The following is a 25256-nucleotide window of genomic DNA, read 5'->3' on the forward strand; positions in this document are numbered from 1 at the left end:
TAATAATGATAATGATGATGATAACCCACAACACAAATTTAATGTGGGTTATAAACAAATTAGTTCAATTATGTAGAGTTAAGTAATAGTAAGGTGTACTTGACAATACATTGATAACAAAAAAATAATTGATGTGGATAAGGTCCACAAATAAATATATTTCAATTATATTTATATGGCCCAAAATGACATTTTTTCACCAAAATCCAACCATACAATTTCAAGTACGATGTGATTTTTTGTTGTTTACAAAACATTGTTGAATGCATAAATAGATTTATTGCCCTAAACAACTCGGGGCACTCGAAATCTCCAATTAATTAACTTCAATTCAACTTTTATTTTATTTTATTTTTAAATTAAATTTTGGTTAAAATAAATCAGAAAATAAACCTAACAAGAATTTCATCTAATAATCTATATATATAATATATATGAAAAAAAAATTATTATTGTTAAAACATTTTAATAATCATATTATTCTATTTTAGTTATTTTATATATATATATATTGGAATTATAAGTTAAGCTTTGTAATCTACACAATCTAATTTATCAATTTCCAAATAATTAAATCTATTTATAAATTCAAAAATACAATTTTAAATAATAATAAAAAATCATATATTATTTCATATACATAAATATTACTTTAATTATACATAAATATTACTTTAATCATAAATGAGATACTAACAAAATCAAAATTTTCGAACTACAATTTTTTTTTTAATTCTTTACTTTTCTACCTTAGAAAATTGATTCCCCATACTTAACGCCTATAATATATATAATTTTAAATATATAACATAGTTATATGTATATCTAAGTTGAAGAAGCTCCATTTCATTTTTATAAGCTCCTAAATTCAAATGCTCACGTATTTTGGTGGAGTACCATTACATTTTGACAAACTGCTAAATTCAAATGCTCACGTAGTTTGCTGGAAAGAAGTACCATTACATTTTGACAAAATGCTAAATTCAAACGCTCACGTATTTTGCTGGAAAGAAGTACCAATACATTTTGACAAATTGGTAAATTCAAATGGGAAAGAAATACGGTTAGACTTCGAACAAATTACTAAAATCATAAGCTCGAGAAGCGTGTAAAATTCCGTCATCAAGATAAATATATATATACATATTTAACAGTAATTCGACTTACATTTGTTCCAATGCTGTTAGGCTCCCAAGCTCCGGCGGAAGTGACCCATTAAGATTGTTTGAAGAAAAGCTCCTGAAGATAAAACCCCACAATAAAGAAATAAGTTCCTAGATAAAAAAATCCTAAGTAAGAAATAATTCCTGTTTTCTGTGTTTTGCTGTTGCTTTCATGGAAACCAGCTGTTTCTGTATGATATAAAGTGATGTAAGCATTCACAGATTAAATGAAGTTGTTCAACTTCAAGGAACTGAACTGATAACCTGTTATATCTTCCTAGTTCCTACTTTCACAGAGATATAGCATATATGCATTCCATACAATAGGGAAATCACCAGTAGTATTTAAGCAGGAAAATGTGAAGCAACAAATCAGTCTGGCGATTTTTTCCAGCTCCTATTTAGTGCTCCACTTGAGTATTAAGTATGCGTGTTTACAGAGAGAGGGGAACAGATCTTACAATGAAATCAAACTTCGAAGATTTCCAAGCTCCTTTGGAACAGGGCCCGATAAGTTATTTATTCCAAGGGACCTGAATCCATGAATGTTATTGAAAATCAGTAATTTAAATTCTAGTATGACCTATATGAAAGATGCCGATCAATAAATTCTACCTAGCTAACGCAAAAAGAAAGAAATTTTCTGCAGAATTTCATTATCTTGATTAATTTTAAAGAACAAAAAGGGCAGGATCTCACAGGTACTGCATCCGTGTGAGGTTACCGATGAAGGCAGGTATTGGTCCTGTTAAATAGTTTTGTGCGAAGTTCCTGCCATGAAAATTCCAACGATCGCTCTGTCAAGGCCTCACTTTATATAAACAGAATAAGTAAACATGCATGGACTGAACGAAATGCACATCGTAATATGTTCAGTTCAACTTGTAAAAACAACAGAATGTGTTTCAGAAATTATGTTGTTTTTTTAATGGGGGATGGAACTAGTAAGCTCCTCAGATATATGTAACAGCAAGCAAATTATATATATCAGAAACTCATAATTTAATCAGGCAAATTATATATATCAGAAACTCATAATTTAATCTAGGAAAAAAGAAAACCCCCACAAGCCATTTATATCTATATCATTTATATCAGAAAATCATAGTATAGTCTAGGAATTAGAGAGACCATCTATATATATCAAAAATTCTACTATAACACATCATGTTACTAGAAACTCGAACCCAAATAACTGAGATGACAAACCACCATCTCAACCATTCTAACTAAAAAGGGAATGACACAGCCATATCAACTATTCTAGCTAAGAACCATTGACTGCTTCTGAAATTATGTTACTGGTCAAAGATTTTGGAAACCAAAGCCATGATATAATTACTTTGCACTCGTTTTAATCCCCTTGAAAAAAAAGACAATTCCCTGCATCCATTAGATGGAATAGAATTCAATTTCACTGAAAATCAGAAACAGTCTTACAGATCCGAAAGTTGAGTCAGGTTAGCCAGTTCTGGCGGAATTTGTCCCGTTATGTCCATTGCATAGACTTTCCTGCCAGCAAGAAGGCGGGTACTGGGTTAGGATATTTGAGCTTTGCAATTTTGGTCTGAAAAGAGGCCGTTCGGCTCACATTGAAAATCAATAAAGCTCAGTGCATTGAATCTAATTTAAGCGGATAATTTATGAACCTTAAGGAAAAACTGGAATATTTAAGAGAAGTTTTTACATTTTCACAATATGGCAAGTGTTTCCGTTGTTGAAGGCGCAATCACACTTGAAGGCGGGATTCATAGAGGGATCCAGAATATCCGTACTATCAATGGCTCGTCCAGTGCAGGGATCTCCAGTAAGGTTCCATGGAGTTCTCCATGTCTTCGAATTAGAAGTCTTTAAATCGGTACTCCACTTCTGAGCAAGTGACTTTAATGCAATAACTGTCACCCGGAAAAGTGAATTGATGAAGAAAAATATATTGATAAAAAATTGATGAACAAAACAATATATTGTTAAAAACAGAAAGCATGAGAATGCTTGCAGCCTCGGGTCATTTTTCAGAAACATATTCCGTGGTTACCTTCAATTGGGTCCGTGACGGCTGCTGGTTGAACTTCCTGAAAAAATTGACACAATAAGCAATGCTCAGAAAAAAATGCGGAGAAGCCAAATCCGGAATGGGATTTGAAGCTTAGACATGATGATGGTCCGATTTGGTGTTTGCGCGCGCAGTGGCAGTTCTGGATGATATGGCAGGGCGACTCAATTGGGGGATATTATAACAGACACGGATTGGTGTTGAGTGTTAGACATTTCAAAGGATATCATATCAGGCTGGTTAGACTACGGCTATCATTGAATAGTGAGGTTGTACGGTAAACCACCTCAAATGTACGGACAGAGTGCACAAAACAACAAGGTAGCAGGGATGGAATCTGCTGGGAGAATCTGCAGGGATGGAATTTGACACGTAAATTGTCAGTGACGGAGGGGAATTTGACAGGGAAATTGTCCGTCACGAAGTCATTTGTTCGTTAAATATAATTAATTTTTTTATCCGTGAATATTTTTTTGTGTGAATTGTGAGGTTGTACAGTAGACCACCTGAGATTCAAAGCGCAGCAAGATAAAGTGTAGACGGACAGAATGCACAAAACAACAAGGTAGCGGGGCCAGGGATATCATTTGACAAGCAAATTGAAGTGATTTGTCCATAGCCAAAAAAGTTCCTTAACGTTCAATATTAAAGCAAGCAGTTGTTATACGCGATTAAAAGTTTTTTCGGCGTGAAATCCGGCAGGAATTGGATCGCAAGTTTGATAGCTTGTTCTGCGCAATGAAAGTGTCCCAAGCTTTTCAGGTGTTGAATCCAAATATACAGTTAAAAAACCATTTTAATGCAATAAATCAAGATTTAACCTCAATTCTTGGCCAGGATTCGTCACCAAAATCTCCAAAAAATCACATTATAACAACTCTTAAAGCAATAAGCAATTTGAGAAAATTGTTAGGGAACACAATACGATAAAATGTTGGATGATAGGGTGGATTTATCTTAAGTTAATTAATAAATAACATCCAAAAAGTGGTTGGATGTCAATATATTGTATTATATTGTTGGGATGATACGGTTGATTTATATTAATTTCTTAGGTCAACTAATAAATAACATCCAAGAAGTGGTTGGATGTCAATATATTGTATTATATTGTTTGGATGATACGGTTGATTTATATTAAGTACTTAGGTTAATAAATAAATAACATACCAGAAGTTGGATGTCAATATATTGTATTATATTATTTTTAAATTAAAGAGTTAATTAAATTTGTTGTTATTTTCGTTAATTTTACTTGGTTTTTTTAATATTCAAGAGTAAAAGTATAATTTAATATTATTATTAATACTGGATCACTTTTAAATTTAATATTATTATTAATACTGGATCACTTTTAAATTTAAGTATAATAGTTCAATAAAAAAAATTATGTTGTTTATCTATAGTTTAATATTAGGAATTTAATTTTTCTTTTTTTTATTATTTAAATTTATTTATTTATAAAGTGATTGGTTGAAGTCTATTATAAGTTTTTAGCAACTTCCATTTCTGTTAGTTACTAATTTTTTTTTTTATTTTATTTATTTTTTATTCAACTTTTTTTTTTATTATATTTTTTTTTCTATTATTTCTATTTTCATGACTTCTAATTTTTCTCCATATTTTCAATTTAAGAATACACATTAATTGTTTTATTTTTGTGATGAAATATTTATCTCTTTATTAATTAAGCTATATTTAAGCTAAGAGGTAGGTACTAGTTACTATGTAGCCAATGTTACATTTTAAAGTTGATTTAATCATTTTAATAATTATTTAATAAAAGTTATATATATATATATATATATATATATATATTTAAAACATGGGATATATTAATATAAATAAAGATGTAATATATTAATATAAAAAAAAATAGATTAAGTTTTGAAATAAAAATAAAATTTATAGTGTGTTTAATTATTGAATGTATAACTTATGATGGTAGTTTAAATGGTAATGGAAGTGTTATGAGGTACCATGTAAACTATGTGATTTTATCTTCAACCCTTATGATTGAAGCCAATAAAGGAAAAAAAATACAAATTCTATTTTCATATTTAACTTAGATAAGCACTTATTTTAGAATGCAATATTTATGATGAACATAATGAAAGAAATGACTTATTGTTCAATTTTTTTTAAGTAATATTTGTATTAGAACAAGTTGACGTCTAAAATGGGCCTCATAAGGAAATTATAAAATAAGATTAGATTACATCATCAAATTTTAGAGGGAAAAAAGAAAAAAACTATTTTTTCAACACGTATTTTCAACTTCTCTCCTTATGAGTTTACTCAAATTTCAAGTGGCAACACTTATTGGATGTTGAATTTGATTCTTCATCCAAGAAATACCCATGTTGCATACTTTCGATGGATCCTGCTATATGAAAAATGAGAAATACATGAAAAATGTGATTGCAATCACGTTTTTTTCATGTATTTCTCGTTTTTCGTGTAGCAGGTCCATCAAAAGTATGCAACATGGGTATTCCCTGCATGAGGAATCAAATTTTGCATCCAACGAGTACTTTCACTCGAAATTTGAGTAAACCCTAAGGAGATAAGTTTAAAATACAAGTTTAAAAAATGGTTTTATTATTTTATTATTTTTTAATATTTTTACTTTTTTACTACAAAAATGATGAATCATCCCCATGGTTGACATCATCATCTTCAATCCTATTAGTTCTTTTAAAGTTTATTTTGGTTGTACATTTTTCTTAGGAGGCCCATTTTAGACCTCAAAATTCCCCTAATGATTAATCAAACTTATGATACAAAAACATAGTAACATAGTTCATCACATTCTTTCGGTAAAAATTAAGTGTCCTTCCACAAAAAAGTGTCATTCCACAAAAATAAAAAAATTATTGTTACCATACAAATAATTTGAGATAGAAGTAACATGGCATGACAAAACATGGAATAAGTAAGAAAATCATTTAAAGAGTTGACCCTAGAAGGGTATCTTCTATCAAGTCCTCTAAAGTATAGATAACAACTTCCAGGTGCACATTTTCAATCAATGTATTCCAAAGAGTGAGCTTCAACTACAACAACCTCTAGTTTCAATAATAATATATATGTGATGTCCATACCCTCTTCCATAATCATATAAATGTTGTTGAAGGAAGAGTCCCTAATAGATACAAAGATCAAGGGAGGGGGGTACAAAAGAAACTCCTGTGGGATATGCAAATGATATAAAAACCCTATTAAGCATGGAAGATAAAGGGTCCAATTTGGATTCCAATTCAAGATATTTCCTTTGGAGATTTTGTATGAATGTATTGACCTTCTCTTCAAATTGTCCAAGTACCAATAATTGGGTGGCAATTTCCACTATACATTAATCCTTCATGTTATTCTTAATTTGAGCCTTCTTATCCCAATAATATTGCCAATGTGTCCATTTCATGGAGGAATTCATAACAAAGAATTGAACCTTTACATCTCTTTCTCACAATGTTAACCCCACATCTCATGTCTCCAATTCACACAATACACAACACTCACTTTTACAATGGCAATGGAACATTGCTTCTACTAAAGAATGAATTCTTAGGACAACGATAGCCAAGATACTAATGGATTCTAGAGCAAACCAAACCCCCACCTTTTCCTTTCAAATTCAAGTTGTTGGGCTTGATGCTAATGTGACACATTGATTGAGATGGGAATTGAAACTAGATAAGACAAACCCAACAAGAAATAGTCATTCCTTTAACCCAGACATAGGAGGTGACCTCCTTGTCATTCTCCTCATTAGCACAAATGTTAATGAAAAATAACCATAGAGAAATGTTGGCTAAGTGAGTCTCAACTCCACATTCATTCCCATTTGCATGAGAGTACACCTATTAGCACATGAGCCTTATTATTTACTAAACATTATGCTCATGGGATGGCTTTGAATGTTTCTCTCCTGTCATTTATGACTATTGATCCTTCACTCCTACACACATCAAGGTTTTCTTCATGGTTGAATCTTTTATTCCAAGTTTCTACAACCTTAAAAACCCAACTCCTTAAAATCTTAAGCTAATTCAAGGAGTTTTTGAATGAGATCAATGAGAGAAAGATTTTTTCTTTTTCAGTGGTGGGGGTGAGTGGGGTGGGGTGAGGAATGCAAAACTAGGGATCAAATAATAATCAAAGAGTCCCCCACCACAATAGAAATGTTAATCCTATCATCTTTTAGCATTATTAAACCTTGATAGACTACAATCATTTTTGCTTTGTTATTGGATGTTGTGCCTATTGTCAAATCTAGGGCATCTGGGTTATAGTGAGATTCTTCTGACAATGATAACTATTTGTGAAGCACTTTTACTTTTCTTATTAGCACAATCTTCTCTTATTTTTATTAGTGTGTGTTTTTTTACTTCATCATACAGTTACCAGAATAAAAGAGACAAGAACACAAGATGTTGGCTCTCAGCCAGGGAAAAACCTCTCTCACCTAGAGAGGAAAACCCTTCTACAAATTTCTCTTATTGAAGATTCAATTGATAAACTCAAAACCTTAGACCCTTGATAAGTACATCCTTCAAGCACAAGACACAGTCTCTGTTTCTTTTCCCTTCAATTGATGTCTTCTTCTAGGTTGCACCTTGATCTCTTCCTTTACACTTCTTCTGGCAACTGCAGAAACCCTAGGTCTCCTTAGAGACCTCTTCTTTGGTGTCCTTCTTTCCTTCTCTACCTCGCTTGGAAATTTTCCTTCTCCTTGATACTTAGGCTAGAGAATGAGGCCTTTCTTGAGGTATGTCCTTGAGGTTATAGGCTGATCCTCTTAACCCTTAATACTGCTCTGATTTATTTGCACATGTGGCTGATCTAGGGCCTAAAATAAACCCTTTCACTTGCTCCTTTCCTTCACTAGGTGTGGGATCTCCTTCGCTTGAGATGGAGGCCTATTTGGAGCCTCTTTTCCACCCAATCGAAACTTCTTGTAGAGCTGCAATTCCTGACTTGTTGCAGCAACAGAATGTCCTCTCTTACCTTCGCACGTGTGACAGAAAAGAGCCCTAAAATAGTCCCAAAAACTCGGATTTATTTCTTCTCTTTTTCGCTACCTTAGAAGCACTTCAATGCTCCTTTTCGTACCTCTTTTTCGTCCTCTCTTCTTTGCTAATTTCATAGATGAGTAGAGATCATTTTGTGAGGTCGAACTACCCTATATATAGGAGTCTTTCCTTCCTTTTAGGCCGACTTGATCAACTCGTGAGGTTGACTAGACATTTATGCATAAAAACTCATTTATTGAGCCGACTTGAAGAGGAGAATTGTCTTTGCTTTGGAGGATCATTCTAAACATATTTATTTTACTCTAATACATAATTTTACATAGTGTAACATGCCCACATGTGTCTTCAATAATTACATTGACTCTTTGGCTTTCCTAGAAGTACTTAAACATGTGCTTGACCTATCAAATGGACAAGAAATCCATTCTTAATCATGAAAAAAATAATAATTCTTTTCTTTTACAAGTACAAATATCAAAATTACATTTATGAAGACTAAACCTAGTTACACTTTCTTCAACACTCCCTCTTAACTAGGGAGGTCTTCATAAATCTTTACCAGGTGTTTGGACATTTTCAATCTGAAGAAATTCACATAAGAGAAATCAGATCGGAAATCCATCTATTATAGCATCATAGTAACCAACATTGTTTCCACAACAAGGCCTTGACTGACAACTCTATCTCTCAGTAGATCAGAGAACAATGTTGGCGAGACCAAAGATTATAGACACCTTCATCATTGTCTCTCAAGGTATATACCCACCCGGGTGTTCACTGAGTGTGACCTTCTAGGACTATTCTTATCTTGGGTTCCCAACCCTCAAAGAATATCCATCCTCTTGCCTACTCTTATCTTGGATGCCCTACACATCCTCAAAGAGCATCATATGTCAGATGATTACCCAATCCTCCATTCTCTCTTCCCAACTGAAAACAAGAATGTTGTGTCTATCTCTCCCTCTCAACTAGGGAAGATATTCCCATTCCTGTGAAAGAATGTACCCAAGCTCCCTCTGACCAGAGACTTGCCCAAGTTCCCTCTTAATTAGGGACTTGTCAGAACCACGTCAGAGCTCCCTCTCAACTAGGGACTCTTCTTTTCATCAACAACTGCTTCTTTGTGGGTCCTTCAACTGCTTGATCACTTTATTTCCTTGATGTCATGAAATTCAGTTGAGCTTCTTCCTTGTATGGCATCAACCATCGATCTCTCTCCTTATTAGTTTGTCATGTTATTTATTTCTTCATAGAAAGTGGCCTTCTTGATACATATTTGGAACCTTCGTCATATAGCTACTTCTTTCTCATCATGCTTCTTTTTGGAATTTCCATCCACCACGTGAATGTTGATTGTACTTGCATTTACAACCCTTGTTCTAGTAGCCCTGCATGAACCTATCTAGCTATAATTCAAGAAATCAAAGCATAACATTAAATCAAATAGTACCTTACGAGATGGTTTTCCATCATGAAATCATATTGTTGGCTTGAACCATTAGCATTGTGCATGTTTCACATCTCCAAGGCCTTTCCAAGTGTCAAGGGTCCTTTGATCTTTTCTTTTCTATGTCAAAATTCCCATGCCTTCTTCCAGGAGATGCCTTCAACAAATCTATCGAATGTTGATTCCTAGTGTCCATGGTGTCCTTTTATCTCTAATCTCTTTATCTCATATGCTTCTCTATAGGTTACCTAGTCAACCACCTCATACTCTATATGAGGTCATTTCTCATGTTGACTCTTATCAGTGTGTGGACCATTCCTTCGTGCATATCTTCAATGAAAGAGATCTTCCCTGTCCTTGACCATGCTACCAGAGAAATTCCCCATGCTCATTGATACAAATGATGGCATGACTTGGAAAACATAGATGCATACATACCTCATCTTAGTTCTTTCTTTGATCATCTCATCTTCCTTTGACAACTTATTAGATTGATATTAACTCAATCTCCTTTGCTTTTCTACATCTTTCCTTGCCTTCATATCATCCTTTCCTGAATCCCCATAAGTGGAATTATTTATTGAGACATATGCTTTTACTTAAAGTAATGAATCCTCTATTGAATATTTCACCAAAGGATCCTTGTAGTCCTCATCCTACAAATTCTCCTTTCTGTTGATGATAGTGGCCTTCTAAGATGATTCTTCTTGATCATGATCATTCCTTTATACATTGATGAGGTCATTCAATGGCTACATCCTTCCTACATGAATATATTTATCTGAGCTATCTCTGCATAATGATCCTATATTCTTGAAGATACCATTTTCATAAATCATGCATTTTATCCTACATCTACATGTTCCTATGATACCCAAAACTTTAAAGAAGACTTATGTGAAGAAGTTGATCTTAGTCATAGTAGAGATCCAAAGGGTCCTATTTCTTCTGCTTCTTCTCTTCTTCTTTCACTTCTTGGGTAATGTGGTCTTCTTCTTGTCTCCTTTTATTGTTTTCCTTCTTGAACTTAGGAAAATCCCTCTTATAGTGTCCATATGCTTGGCAGCCAAAGCATTGGACTTTGGACATATCTCTTTTACCCTTTCTCTGTGGACCAAACTTGCCAAATTTTCCTTTTCTCTTGGCCATAGAAGCAAATGCATACACCTTTTATCCCACATCATCTTTGGCTTTGAGTCTAGTCTCCTCAATTTTTCATAGAGACCAAATTTCATTCAACGGGGTAGCTTCCTTCTTGGCATATATACTTGATGTGAAGTTGCACCATTCCTCAGGTAATGCATTGAGCAACATAGTTGTCATCTCTCTATCTGACCTAACTTCTCCCAGTTCTTGCAGATGGTCTCTCATCTCAGAGACATTCATGAAGTATGGAGTTATTCATTCTTCTTTGGATATCTTCATTTTATATAACTCATTACACAAAGATATCACTTCTCTAGCTGTGATACTGAGAATAGCTCCACCATCTTATAATAGATTTCTTTAGATGTTTCAAGTTGGGAAACATAAGGAATGAGAGGGTCCTTGATGGATTTTATCAGAATCCTTTAAGCCCTTGTTTCATCCTTATTAAAATTTGCTAGTGCTTGAGTTTTTTCCTTAGTAGGAATAGTCACACTCCCTTTGATGTAGTCTAGAAGTTCATTTTATTTGAGAAGTAGATCAATCCTATTTTTCCATGCAAGGAAATTAATAGTCCCAACCAATTTGTTGCTTTCCTTTCAAAAAGACATTTTGATATTTTCAAGAGAGGACAATGAATACTTACTTGAAAGTGTTAGTGATGAGGAGATCTTGTTGCTTCCTTGATGAATGAATTCTCAACTTCTTGGATCTTTGAGTTATTCAAGATGCTTCCTTCAAGGTGCCTTGTGATAGATTTGCTTGCTGATGAGAACTTCTCAGTGTGTATATCTAGAGATCTTCAATGATGGGTCTGAGAACCTTCCTTTGAAGATTATGAGTATTTGATGTAAGATATTCTTACATGAAACTTCTTGTAGATGCCTTTAGATGGAAGGGTTTATTGTTTCTTTGTTCCCAGGATGGTAGTCCTTCTTGATGGATCTAAGAGAGAAGACAATAATTCTTCTTGTCTTTGATGGATCTGGAACTCTTGCTTGTAGATCTAATGCTTCAACCTTTGTGTTCCCTTGCTTCTTGATCTTAATGCTTCAATATTCTATGTGCTCTTAAGATGCCCTTCATTGATGTGTCACCTTAGCTCTAATACCATGTTGAAGGATCTAGGGCATATGGGTTATAGTGAGATTCTTCTGACAATGATAACTATTTGTGAAGCACTTTTACTTTTCTTACTAGCACAATATTCTCTTATTGTTATTAGTGTGTTTTTTATTACTTCATAAAACAATTAACAAAATAAAAGATACAAGAACACAAGATGTTGGCTCTCAGCCAGGGAAAAACCTCTCTCACCTAGAGAGGAAAACCCTTCTGCAAATTTCTCTTATTGAAGATTCAATTGACAAATGCCAAACCTTAGACCCTTCACAAGTAGATCCTCCAAGCACAAGACGCAGTCTCTCTTTCTTTGTCCTTCCATTGGTGTATTATTCTAGGTTGCACCTTGATCTATTCCTTCACACTTCTTCCAGCAACTCGCAGTGCTTTTTATGGCAACTGCAGAAACCCTAGGTCTCCTTAGAGACCTCTTCTTTGGTTGTCCTCCTTTCCTTCTCTACCTTTCTTCGAAATTTTAGAGAATGAGGCCTTTCTTGAGGTATGTCCTTGAGGTTATAGACTGATCCTCTTAACCCTTAATACTGCTTTAATTTCTTCACGCGTGTGACTAATCTAGGGCCTGAAATAAACCCTTTCAGTTACTCCTTTCCTTCGCTAGGTGTGGGATCTCCTTCGCTTGAGATGGAGGCCTATTTGGAGCCTCTTTTCCACCCAATCAAAACTTCTTGTAGAGCTGCAATTCCTAACTTGTTGCAGTAGCAGGATGTCCTCTCTTACCTTTGCACGTGTGACAGAAAAGAGCCCTAAAACAACCCCAAAAACTCAGATTTATTTCTTCTCTTTTTTGCTTCCCTAGAAGCACTTTAATGCTCCTTTTTGTACCTCTTTTTTGTTCTCTCTTATTCGCTGCCTTCATAGATGAGTAGTTATCCTTTTGTGAGGTCGAACTGCCCTATATATAGTAGTTTTTCCTTACTTTTAGGCCGACTTGATCAACTGGTGAGGCCGACTTGACATTTGTGCATAAAAACTCATTTCTTGAGATGACTTGAAGAGGAGACTTGTATTTGCTTTGGAGGATAGTTATAAACATATTTATTTAACTCTAATACATATGTTTACATAGTGTAACATGCCCACATGGGTCTTCAATAATTACATTGACTCTTTGACATTCCTAAAAGCACTTAAACATGTGCTTGACCTATCGAATGGACAAGAATTCCATTCTTGATAATGACAAAAATAATAATTCTTTTCTTTTACAAGTACAAAGATCAAAATTACATTTATGAACCTAGTTACACTTTCTTCAACAATGCCAAGAGCTCATGTAAACTTTGATTTCTTTTGTCCCTCAAGACCATATATGGCCCCCCAAATCATGTCATCCTTGGGTTTTCTTTTGATTCTCTATCAAATAAAAGTGTGGTGTTTACTATATGATCTATAGTGTTTAAATTCTTCATCCCCCAATTTTATTTTTTGCCTTTAGGACTTGTTTGGTTTTCTTAATTGGAAATTATGAAGTGTCAGTAACTACATGATGAGAGTTTCTATCTAGGAATTTTCCTCCACTTCATAGAAATTTGGATTGAGTTTCTCCATGGCATTAAAGAAAATTGTCTCAATAATAATCCCCTCATTTGGTTTTCCACCCCCTAGGGAATTTCCTATAAAAATTGAAATGATTCCTAGCTAGTGATATTTTCCAAGAGAGAAGCTTAAGCATAGTAGTCCAAACTCTTATTGTTAGGAATAAAATTACAGAGTAATAAAATCAAAATGAATGTGGAAATAAAACATATAATGAAAATATACAAAGGAGACACCAATATATGTGGTTCACCCAATTTGGGCTACATCCACAAAGAAATAGCTAATCCTTTTGTTCCATACAACAAAATGAAGTGATTATAACCTATCCGACATCCAAAACATCCTTCTCTTCTCTCTTTTATAGTCTCCTATCTCCCAATTATAATGTTATCTCAATAATACATAATTGCAATACAATTTCCTCATAAAGAAAGGGTTTCTTTCTAGGAAAAAAAAAGCAACATAACATCTACCATCAAATGTATGACAAAATGATGAATGTTCTAGATTGAATATAAAATTACAATATTTATGTAATGTCGCATTTTCCAAGCATTAAGAAAGGAAAGCATCTCAATAGCCTAGGCTACAAATTAAAATTTATTACGGGATATGAAGGAAATAATTAATTAAAAGTGACTAAGAAAAGAGAATATTAAAAATTCGCTTTATTTAATAAAAGAACAATGACCCATGGTATTGACCATGGTATTATAAGCCATCATAATAAAAAATAGAAGCATGAGCTCATAGGGGATATGATTGAATGATTTGGTGAATTGATGTTATGGTTGTTTGAGAATTGTGTGAGGGTTTATAACCCTTAGCGTGGATCATCTTCAAGGGTGAGACCATCCTCCCTAGAGATCTAACTATTCACTTGTTTCGATGGTGAAACACCCACCATAGCTAGTTAATAGGAAGAACCACTTTAGGTTCTTCATTGTTGTTTAGTAAGGAAAGACATGATTTTGGAGTAACTATTAGAATATTGTTGAAGCGGCATACATTGTAGACAAGGGAATCCAGACATAAAAGTATTCTGAAGAATACCGAGTTATTCCAACTTAACTATTTTTCAAGTTTCCTAATAAATTTGATGTAATATCCTTCTCAATATTAAATAAATAAAGTAGATGGGTTTACATTTATATTTATTTTTTTCACGTAGGAAAATCTGGACAGATCAACCCCGAAGGGAATCAAATCCCACCAGCCAGACTATCAAGGCCTAACCCCAAGGGCGTCGAGGAGAATTGACCCTGTGACCTCCCGATCAACGAGGCACTTAACAACAGGGACTCAACTGGTTGAGCTAACCCTTGGGGCTAGGTTTACAGTTATATTGTCCACACGCTACGTGAATTTATTATCAAATTTTCTCGGCAAAATAAGGATTATATATTCTAAAGAAATATCATCAAAAAAATTATGGAAATTATAATTAGATAAATAAAGTACTTTTTGATTTATTTCTCATAAGGATGTCAATGTATCTACTATAATAAATAACATACACGGGTTTTTTCTATTACTAAGTGGGCATTAGTGATTTGTCTTTCCATTGCATTCAAAAAAATTAGCATGTTAATTTTACCTTTGAGAAGAATAATATGCTTGCCATATGTTTTGGAAAAATTCCCCTAAGGACACTTTAAGGCACATTTAGCATACTTATCATTAATTGGATGGTCTAGGTGGATGATGATTATTGCAGCTAATAATTATTTTTCTACCAATGTTTGTTTACAACACATGGGTTTGGTAAAACCATGGATGATATTTGTAATATGCAAGATAATAAACAAAATAAACTAATTGCTCAATGATTTAGTTTTTACCATCGTAATTTATGATATTCACCCATGGATCTATAAACCATGGTATTCAACCATGGTATCATAATTTATGATATTCACCCATAGATTTTGTAAACCATGGTATTTACCCATGGTTATTGAAACATAATAGGAGGCATGACTCTCAGTGAAAAGAAACCTGTAGCAAGTATAAATATTGGACTTCATCATGGAACAAACTATGTTTTTTTTTTCTCATAACGTAGTCTCATGGTATATTATCAATTCAATAAAGATATTTGTGTTCTTTTTATTATTTTTCTACAATATTTCTCTTATGCATTATGATATATTCCTTTGTCATTCGTGAAGTTTCATTTCTTATACAAATTGGATCACACCAACATTAATGCATCAGATCTCATGAGAACTTTGCAGTTAAGTGTGCTTAGGAAAGAGTAATGTCGGGATAGGTGACCTGCTGGAAAATTTTAGTTTTTTATTATGTTTCCACTCTATAAGTCTTATTCCTTTGACAATCTAGATCAGTGGTATCATAATGGTTTTCTCTTGTTTATTTTTATGTACATGTACCCAATGAGGTCAGGGTACAAAGAGTTGGCACTTGAACTACTGCAACCTTTGCAAGACAATTCTCGCCTACGCCACAACCTCACATGGAGAATGAAAAGAAAAATGACAACGTAGGAGATCTTGTCAAACTGTTGCTCGAAAAAGCACGTACACAAAAGAGGAGTGAGATGATGGATTTTTCAATGAGATCCTCCAACGAATCCCTACAGTGGTTGAAAACCCTTCGATAAGTGGAAATTTTGGAAGCTCGACACCCTTAAAGGTACAAGTTAACTTTGATATCCCCCTATTTTAAGGAAAAATAGACACAAAATATTTAGAGAAATGGTTTAATCTACTAGAGTGCTATAACACAGTCGATAATTTTTCCAACCATTAGAAAATCACCTTATCACTCCTAAAAGCTCTTCCCCATGTCGAATATTGGTGGGAAGGTTACTGAGAGAGAATCAATGAAGATAAATATGAGGTATATAGGTAGTTCCCAAGGAGGAATTATGCCCTATAGGATACTAGGAAGACAAATACATGAGATGGACCACACTACAACAAGAAAGGGACCAAGCAATGCTAGAGTTCAAAAATATTTTTCATATCTTGTGTACCAAGATGGGTATCAAATACTCTTAAGAAATATTTAGCGCTCAAGTATCATGGTTGTCTACACAGATACATCTAAACAAAAATGGAATTCCTGGATATCTCTTCACTTGGCACACCATACCAATATGTTGTAAAAAAATAAAAATAAATAGAAGAAGCAGGATTCTCGATCTATGAATCATTCATAGCAGAAGCAGGGAAAAGGACAAATCTAGGGTGGAATTCCCTAAGACAACACACCTCAACCACAAACAAAGAATGGTTATGGAAAGACAAAGGAAAAAACTAGAAAATGTTCTAGGATGTATAAAAGTCCCTCGCACAACACTGATGAATGTCACTTGAAACAATCATTGTTGCCCGAGCTTAAAGATAAATAAGCAGGAACTGGCTCAAATTTTGATTCAAAAAGGATCAAAGAAAGTGGATCGATGATGTAAAACAAAATGTTATCATTGTAACTAAAAATATCTAATCAAAACAGTCATAGGAGCTTGAGGATGGGGAGCGCCTCTTTCATTCATAGACGTGGGTGACAGGGACCTCGCTACAATTCATTGTTGACAGTGAGAACCAAAAGAACTTGTTATCAATCGAGGTCATCGAGAGATTAAAGCTTCCAATACTGTCGCACCACAAACCATACACCATTGGTTGGTTGATCCATAAACAAGACATATGTGTCAACTAGAAGTGTCGTTTGTCCTACAACATCAAGCCCTTCACTGATGAGGTACTATGTGATGTTGTTTTAGGAAAACTTTATATGTGGAAACAATATGTTGTTTATGAATCTCGACCCCATAGTATTGTTGTTACTCTTGGGGATCAACTCTATAAGATACCAAAGGTAGTTCTAATTACTATGATTTCATTGATCTCAACAAAATAGTGCAAGAATGTAGTCTCTCATACTTCCAAGTTTTTCCTCTCCATGATTTGGTAAGAAGGTGAACAATAGGTCACTATAACCACCACAACTTTAGTACAAGCTCTCTCTAAATAACACAAGTAGGTGGAGAATCTTGTAGATGGATATAGAGATATATTCACCTCAACTACAACGGCACCCCTACACTTCCAAGTCACATATCCACTTACATAGGATGAAATTCTTCCATATGTTCAGCATGGTTACGACAAATCTCTATACAACTAGATTAGATATTTTCAAACATGTTTAGGGTTAAAATTAGAAATCACCATGGATGTTAATCTTTAGAATACATCTTCACTAACAAATTCCTTCCATGCTCATGTTGAAGAAGATTGAGCAACCAATTTTTTTGAACAATTCCAACACTTCCAACAACAAGTTCATGATTCCCTATAAAAAGATAATTCCAAACACAAATAATGAAATGACCAAAATCATGTTTCATGTAAGTTTAAGGCTACAACTAATAGGATTATGGACAACAAGGTGAAGGGTACTCACTAACAAAAGATACAACTATATCAAGTGGTTAAACCAAAGTAGCTTCTTCACCAAGGCAAATGGTTCACCAGGGACCAAGTACTAACAAAAATTTCCCCATTTGATGCAGGAACTTGGGGACCATTGCTTCCTAAGGGGTAGGATTGATTCAGGTGGATGATGATTACCACAATTAATAATTGTTTTTCGACCAATTTTTCTTTACAACATATAGATTTCATAAAACCATGGATGCTATTTGTAATATTCATGATAATAAACAAAATAAATCATATTAGTGAAGTGAGTATCTAATCACACAGTGATTTAGATTTTACCATCGTAATTTATGATATTCACCCATGGATTTTTTAAACCATTATATTTAACCTTGGTATCATAATTTATTATATTCACCCATGGAGTTTGTAAACCATGGTGTTTACCAATGGTATCTGAAACGGAGGCATGACTTGGTGTGAAAATATACCCATAAAAGTATAAATACAGGAGTTCATCGTGGAGAAAACTGTGTTTTTTTCTCATAATGTAGTCTCATGGTATATTATCAATTCAATTAAGATATTTTCATTCTTTTTATTATTTTTTTACAATATTTCTCTTATGCATTGTGATATATTCCTTTGTCATTCATGAAGTTTCATTTCTTAGACAACTTGGATCACCTCAACATTAATGCATTAGATCCCACGAGAAATTTGTAGTTAAGCGTGCTTGGGAAAGAGTAATACTAGGATGGGTGACCTGCTGGGAAATTTTAGTTTTTATTCTTTTGTCACTCTTTAAGTCTCATACCTCCAATGATCCAGAACATTGGAAGTGAACAACTATGGTATTCCAAGAATAAGGAACAACTATGGTAGTCTAAAAATTAGTGAAATTTACCTAAGGGAATCATTACAGTGGGATCTATAAGAAATTGGGGGATTATAGTGGATGATGGAATTTTATCAAGTAATTAACACTCTTCCTGCATCAGTACAACAGTTACAAGTTGTTTTCTTGACAAAAATGTTGTCATGGAGAAGGAACAAAGGAGATCAACAAAACTTTCTTAAAGGGATTCCATGTTACTCTTCAACACAAGTAGTCAAAGTATTTATAGAAAGAAAAGGAAGTGGTAAAGTGGTTGTTCACACTGGGTTCAAATCTAAAGTTCATGAAGATAGGGGATGTCCTTTTTAAATTGGATAAATTAGAAACATGTTTGTCCAAAGTAGCTCGATCTGATTGGAGGATATTAAGATGGGCATTGAAGCCATCAATGTTGGCCTTAATCCAACACAGGTTTATGGAACACCCTTGTAAGGAGGTAGGACTTGCATTTTCTTCTTTCCTTTGTGATTCATAAGGATAACTACTCATGTTCCCCCTTACAACGATGATATTCTAAGAAGGGTGTTACATGTATTTTGGAAAGCATCCAAGCATTGCATGATACCAAGGACGCTACCTTTGGTAAGAAACTCAAGATCTTAGATGTGATGGCTAGAACCATATTATGTGCCATTATGATTGATTTATAATGGAATGGCTTGATTTTTCAAATATTTCATTGTTTCTTCACCAACATCAAACAATATCATCTGGCCATTGTACAAAACAACATGCAAAATATTTTTTCGTTGATTTTAGGTGCAAATGATGCCATTTCCAAGCAGTTACGATCAAAGGTGTTGGCTGTTTGGAGGAAGGAGAAATTTGTTTTATCTGTTTCTCATGAAATCTCATAAAAATTGTTTAAGCATAACATAAATAGGTTCAAAAAGAAATTGACTAAAAATTAAATAAATTCAATGGGGTTGCAGGTCACATGATATTCTGACAAGGGTAAGAACCCAATAAGAAGGAACATTTTCATCAAGTTAGGGGATGTGGAAAGTTGGTAGCTTTGGCAGGGTTAGTAAGAGAAATAATCTATTGTAGCCAAACAAAGTTGAAGATAATGAAGCAATTGTGGCTATGGAGTGTCAAAACATTACCTCACGTTAAGAAGAGAACATGTCATCTGATGAGGAATTGGTAGAAGAAGAAAGAGTTCGTGAAGCACGTTCCTCGTCATCTATAGATACCATAAAAAATGAGGATGATAGAAATATCGACACTCAAGATCAGATGGATGAGAAGAATAGGTACGAAGAATATGCAGAGTTGCCGGGGATTGAGAAGTGATGTAGTTTGCAACAGATCACCTCTTCTGAGAAGTCATCAAAGGATCAAATGATAGTATTGGGTGAGATGGTAGAACATTCACATTAAGGATGATCCATCAATGAAATAAAAGAAGATATGAAGGCATTTGTAGTGGTTACAAGGCTTCTAAATGATAGTCACCATAAGCACATTCAAGGAAAGATTAATAGTCTTATAAAGGCCTCGTATCAATGAAGGAGAAACTCAGGTGGCTAAAGGGAACAATATTAAAGAGGGATAATGAGCTTGACTAGTGGAGGGTCATAGTGTTAGGACAACTGTCAAGCTTGTTAGTATTGAGGAGTAGTTAAAACGCATGATAGGGCAACGACATAAACATAATCTAAATTTGATTTTAGAAAGATTAGGAGGTGAGATGTACAACATCCCTCTTCATAAATACATAAGAAAGGCTTGTGGCACATTGATTTCACCATTGTAGGGGAGGATATTTCTGAGTAATAGGTAACCTTACACATTATTTCCTAGGCCACATAAAGAAAAGGTGATGACACATAAGAATGAAATGGATGGATGTTAAGAGGAAGCAAGAATCCAAGCTTGTAGGTTGTTTGAGCAAGATGGAAAGTATATCAGTATGAAGAATTAGGAGATATAACTTTTGCATATCGACATCCTAGTTATAATCAGTTTAGTGCGTCATAAGCATGGTGGTATTTTTTAGGGATTGTTGATTATTGAGGTTAGAATTTCTTTGGGTCAAGAAATTTTGGAAAGGGAGGACGGTAATGTCCCTTTTTTTGAGCATTGGAAAAGGAGAGCATCTCAATAGCCTAGTATGAAAACTAAAATTAATTAAAAGTGACTAAGAAAATATAATATTAAAAATTCACTTTAATTAATAAAGGAAAAGTGACCATGGTATTGACCATGGTATTCTAATAAGCCATCATAATAAAAAAGAGAAGCATGAACTCATGGGGGATATGATTGAATGATATGGTGAATTGATTTTGTGACTCTCTAAGCAATGTGTAAGGGTTTCTAATCCTAAGTGTGGATCATATTTGGGGGTAAGAATATCCTCCCTAGGGATCTAACTATTCACTAGTTCCGGTCGTGAAACACCCACGCTAGCCAGTCAAGAGGAAGAACCACTTCAAGTTCTGCAGTGGTGTTTAGCAAGGAAAGGGGACATTTTAGAGTAACTTTTAGAAGTCTAAAGAAGCATACACTGCAAACAAGGAAGTATAGCCAGAAAATGATTCTAAATAAGGCCGAGTTATTCCATCTTATCTATTGTTATGTTTCCTAATAAATTTGATGTAGTTTCCTTCCCAATATTAAACAAATAAATTAGTTTAGGTTTGCAGTTATATTGTCCACAAGCTCTATGAATTTCTTGTTAAATTTTGAGGTTTGCAGTTATATTGTCCACAAGCTCTATGAATTTATTGTTAAATTTTGAGGTTTGCAGTTATATTGTCCACAAGCTCTGTGAATTTCTTGTTAAATTTTCTTAGCATAATATGGAATGTATCTTCTGAAGAAATATCATTGAAAAATTCTATAAATTTTAATTAAGTAAATAAACAGATATTACAATTTTACAAGGTAATTTTTCCAAAAAAAATCTATTTGGGAGCATTTCTCTTGAACCCCTACGAGGGGGTGGGGGCCTCCAAAGGGTTTTTATTGTCCTCCTGGATCCCTTGGTGACAAAAGTATGGGGGAAGCCCCCCTACACCCCTTGTCAATAACTAGATCCAAATATGGCTAAAATAAAGACCTCTAAATCATGAAGATAATCAAGCTCCATAACCAAAAATATCCCACTTGGAGACTAATTACAACAACTCTATTGCTACTACACTTTCTAGACTATGCTTCAATTTTGGACCTGGCTAGTTTCTTATATTCATCATCATGCTTGAATACCAACTCAAACTAAGCATAAACATATTTTTTCCTTGGTTACTTCCTTCATTAAAATGTTTACATGATTTTGGCTAGTATGTATCTTTTCCAACTTCAACTATCCCTCTTCCAAAATTCATTATATGAAATGGTGCCTATGTCGTAAATGTCGAGTCTTAGAATGAAAGTCTAAATTCTTTGCAAGATGAATGGTGCTCTTGCTATCACTATACAACTTACTATTCTCCTACTTCTTTCCCAATTCCTTCATGAACCAATGTAACAAAATCATCTCTTTACTAGCTTCTATAGTGGTAACATACTTTGATTTCGGTGTTGAAAGTGCAACAACTCTTTGCAATTTTGGAATCCTACTTACTATTGTTTCACTTATAGTAAAATATGCTTCATGTTTCTCCTCCTAATTTCTATATCACCTACCATATCTTAGTCAACGTATCCTTGTAGAATAATGTTTGAACCTCCAAAGAATAATTCTTGAGTAGTAGTACCTCTCAAATACTCGAGAATCCACTTTACTACCTTCCAATGCTCTTTACCTTGATTGTTCATGTACTTGCTCACAAATCCCACTGCAAGTGAAATATTTTTCCTTGTCCACACCATTACATACATTAAGATTCCAACTGTTGATGAATATGGAACTTTGGACATGTAATGTATCTCCTCCAGTGTCTTATGACACATCTCCTTAGTGTTACATATCTATTTGGGCACATCAAATCCCAACACTCATATTAGTGTTTTAGGGCTCATCAAACCCTAATTTCAGTTGCTTCATGCCCTAAACAAGTCACCCTTTTGAATGCCTCCTTCCCAGACAGTTTCATGACTTAAAGACATCCAGAAATAGCCTCTAGAGGGACCAGCACAGGTATGCCCTTATGAAGGTGCGCTGCAGAGAAGTTAAGTCCACTGCCAGGGTCCTCTGCAGAGCACTTAGGCTACCTTTCACCTGCACTGGGCGAGAATGAGCGAAATTCACATAGGGTTTGGGGAATATTCTTATCTTTTGGAGTCATCTAGAAGTTTCCCTGACCTATCAACTCCTATGAGCTGGAAAATGGATGAGGAATGAGTTAAGGTGCATCCTATCCTCTCATCCCTTCCTCCATGGAACTAATTCTAAGTATGGAAAGCCATTCCTCTAGCTTGGATCCCATCCACATCACATCAAAAGCATGACAAACTTGTAGCATCACAATACTTGCTTCAAAGCAAAAACCAGATTACCACCTACACCACTGCATCCAGTCAATGTTGTTGGCCCATTCACCAAATGGGGCATTGACTTTATGACATGTAATCCCACCTCAGCCGGGGGGCATGGGTATATTATAGTCGTCATTGAATATTTTACAAAATGGGCCGAGGCGATGCCAACATTGAACAACAGTGGCGAAACGGCTGCTCTTTTCTTTTTTAACCATGTGGTTGCCCGGTTTGGTGTACCACAAGTCATAGTTATAGATTATGGGTCACATTTTCGCAATCACATGATGGCTGAATTGACTACTAAGTTGGGACTGTCACATGATAGTTCTACCTTGTATTACCTGCAAGCAAATGGACAAGTTGAGGCCATCAACAAAGTGTTGAAGCGGATGTTGCAAAGAATGATAAGGGTTCATAAAAGAAACTTGCACTTAATCCTGTACTTTTCTTTGTGGGCATATCGAACCTCGGTGAGAAATGCAATTGGATTTACACCCTTTCAGTTGGTGTATGGTTTGGAAGCAATCTTACCAATACAATGCGAAATTTCATCGTTCAAACTAGCAATTGACCTGTTACGCGACACTTCTGCAGAAGAAGCGCATTTCTTGGAATTAATCCATCTGGATGAAACCCATTGTGATGCCGCATTGGCTAGCAAAGCACATAAGAAACATATTAAGGCGCAATATGATAGAAATGTCAAGCCTCATATCTTCTCAGAAGGAGACCTAGTCTTGCTTTACGATCAGGAAGTTGATAAACTTGGAGCAGGAAAATTCGAACCAATGTGGATGGGCCCTTCTGTTGTCAAGCGTATTATAGAAAAAAGTGCTTACGAGTTAGTAGATTATGATGGGATTCCATTATCGCAGCCCCGAAACGGGCTGTACCTAAACGTTACTATGCTTGATTAAGTGTAGTAAAACTCACTGTATACATGCTTTCATTGCATGTGTGTGTGTTTATTTTAGATATTTTTATCCGGTTAGTAATCCTCTTTGCATTTGTTGTAGATTTCGGAGTCCTCGGAATATTTTTTTGGTTACACTGATGGTGCTAGTCGTAGTACGCAGAATTTGTCTTCTGTAGCATGGGCTATTTTCGCTCCAAGTGGCGAGTTAGTGAGTTCCAAGGGATTTGTATCGGTCGATAGACAAACAATATCACTGAGTATAGCACATTGATTTAAATACTCTCTGATGCCATTTCAATTGGAATTCACCGAATCATCGTTAGGCTAGTGTCGGGTCGTTAATATGCCATTATTATTGTCACTCGTGAATGTTTATTCCACCCATTTCTACCATTCTTCATCATGCCATTTATTATAATTTATCATTTAAATCCATTTTATTAGTTATTTATGCTCTCATGAATAAATATTATTTATTCTCCTTTATTTCTAATAAATTGATGATTATGCATTATTTTACCAATGATAGTTCTAATAAGTTGGTTATAACATTATTCACCATTTTTAGCCTCCAAGGTAACTTCCAGATTGAAGATTTGATTTTTAAATCTGCCAACTCAGAAATTCGCTGGTTTAAGGAGTGACAGTTTTTCGGTTGAGATTTTGAGCAAATGAAGACGAATTTGGAAAATCCGGAACATGGGTTTTGTCCAGAACGGGCCCAATTATCTTTTTGAAGAACAGTTTGCCCAAATTCGGCTTGTACAGGGAGAAACGCAGGGTTCTTTGAGCACGATTTTCTCAGATTTGCAGTTGCAGCCGCCCTCCAAACTTTAGCTGTAAACCCAAATCCGTCTTGCTTTTGTTGAAGAGATAAGAGGGAATATATTTTCTTGTTGATCATCTGGTTAGAATCAACCTAAATTTGTAAAACAAATCATGATGTAATTATCTATGCTCTCTGATCTTTCTCTATTTAAATGAGAGCAAAGATCAGAGAGGGAGAGACTTCGGGGGGATTCGAATGAGGGAAGAATGATAGAGAAATGATGGACAATGATGGTGGATTATT

At 34.5% G+C, this 25256-nt stretch overlaps 1 protein-coding gene across 1 annotated transcript; it reads right to left on the reverse strand.

Annotated features, from left to right (window-relative positions):
- Nucleotides 1–1135: 1135 nt before the first annotated feature.
- On the reverse strand, nt 1136–3508 carry LOC149227573 (uncharacterized). The gene is made up of 6 exons (XM_089375529.1): nt 3199–3508; nt 2851–3058; nt 2604–2675; nt 1863–1934; nt 1625–1696; nt 1136–1239 (listed from the first exon to the last, which is right to left on the reverse strand). Exons 2-6 carry the CDS (start codon nt 2913–2915, stop codon nt 1164–1166), a joined length of 357 nt encoding a protein of 118 aa, XP_089231655.1. The 5' UTR covers nt 2916–3058; nt 3199–3508; the 3' UTR covers nt 1136–1163.
- Between the last annotated feature and the right edge of the window lie 21748 nt (nt 3509–25256).

The sequence above is a fragment of the Pinus tabuliformis genome, chromosome J (assembly GCF_031772625.1).
Source record: "Pinus tabuliformis cultivar Carrire ecotype Pingquan chromosome J, CPIR1, whole genome shotgun sequence".
Classification (NCBI taxonomy): domain Eukaryota; kingdom Viridiplantae; phylum Streptophyta; class Pinopsida; order Pinales; family Pinaceae; genus Pinus; species Pinus tabuliformis.

Coding starts and splice junctions, on each gene's coding strand:
- LOC149227573 (XM_089375529.1), bottom strand. CDS start 2,915: ATGAATCCCGCCTTCAAGTGTGATTGCGCCTTCAACAACGGAAACACT. Junction 1,697..1,862: donor CTCACACGGATGCAGTACCT/GTGAGATCCTGC, acceptor TCATGGATTCAG/GTCCCTTGGAATAAATAACT. Junction 1,240..1,624: donor CTTCGAAGTTTGATTTCATT/GTAAGATCTGTT, acceptor TTTTATCTTCAG/GAGCTTTTCTTCAAACAATC.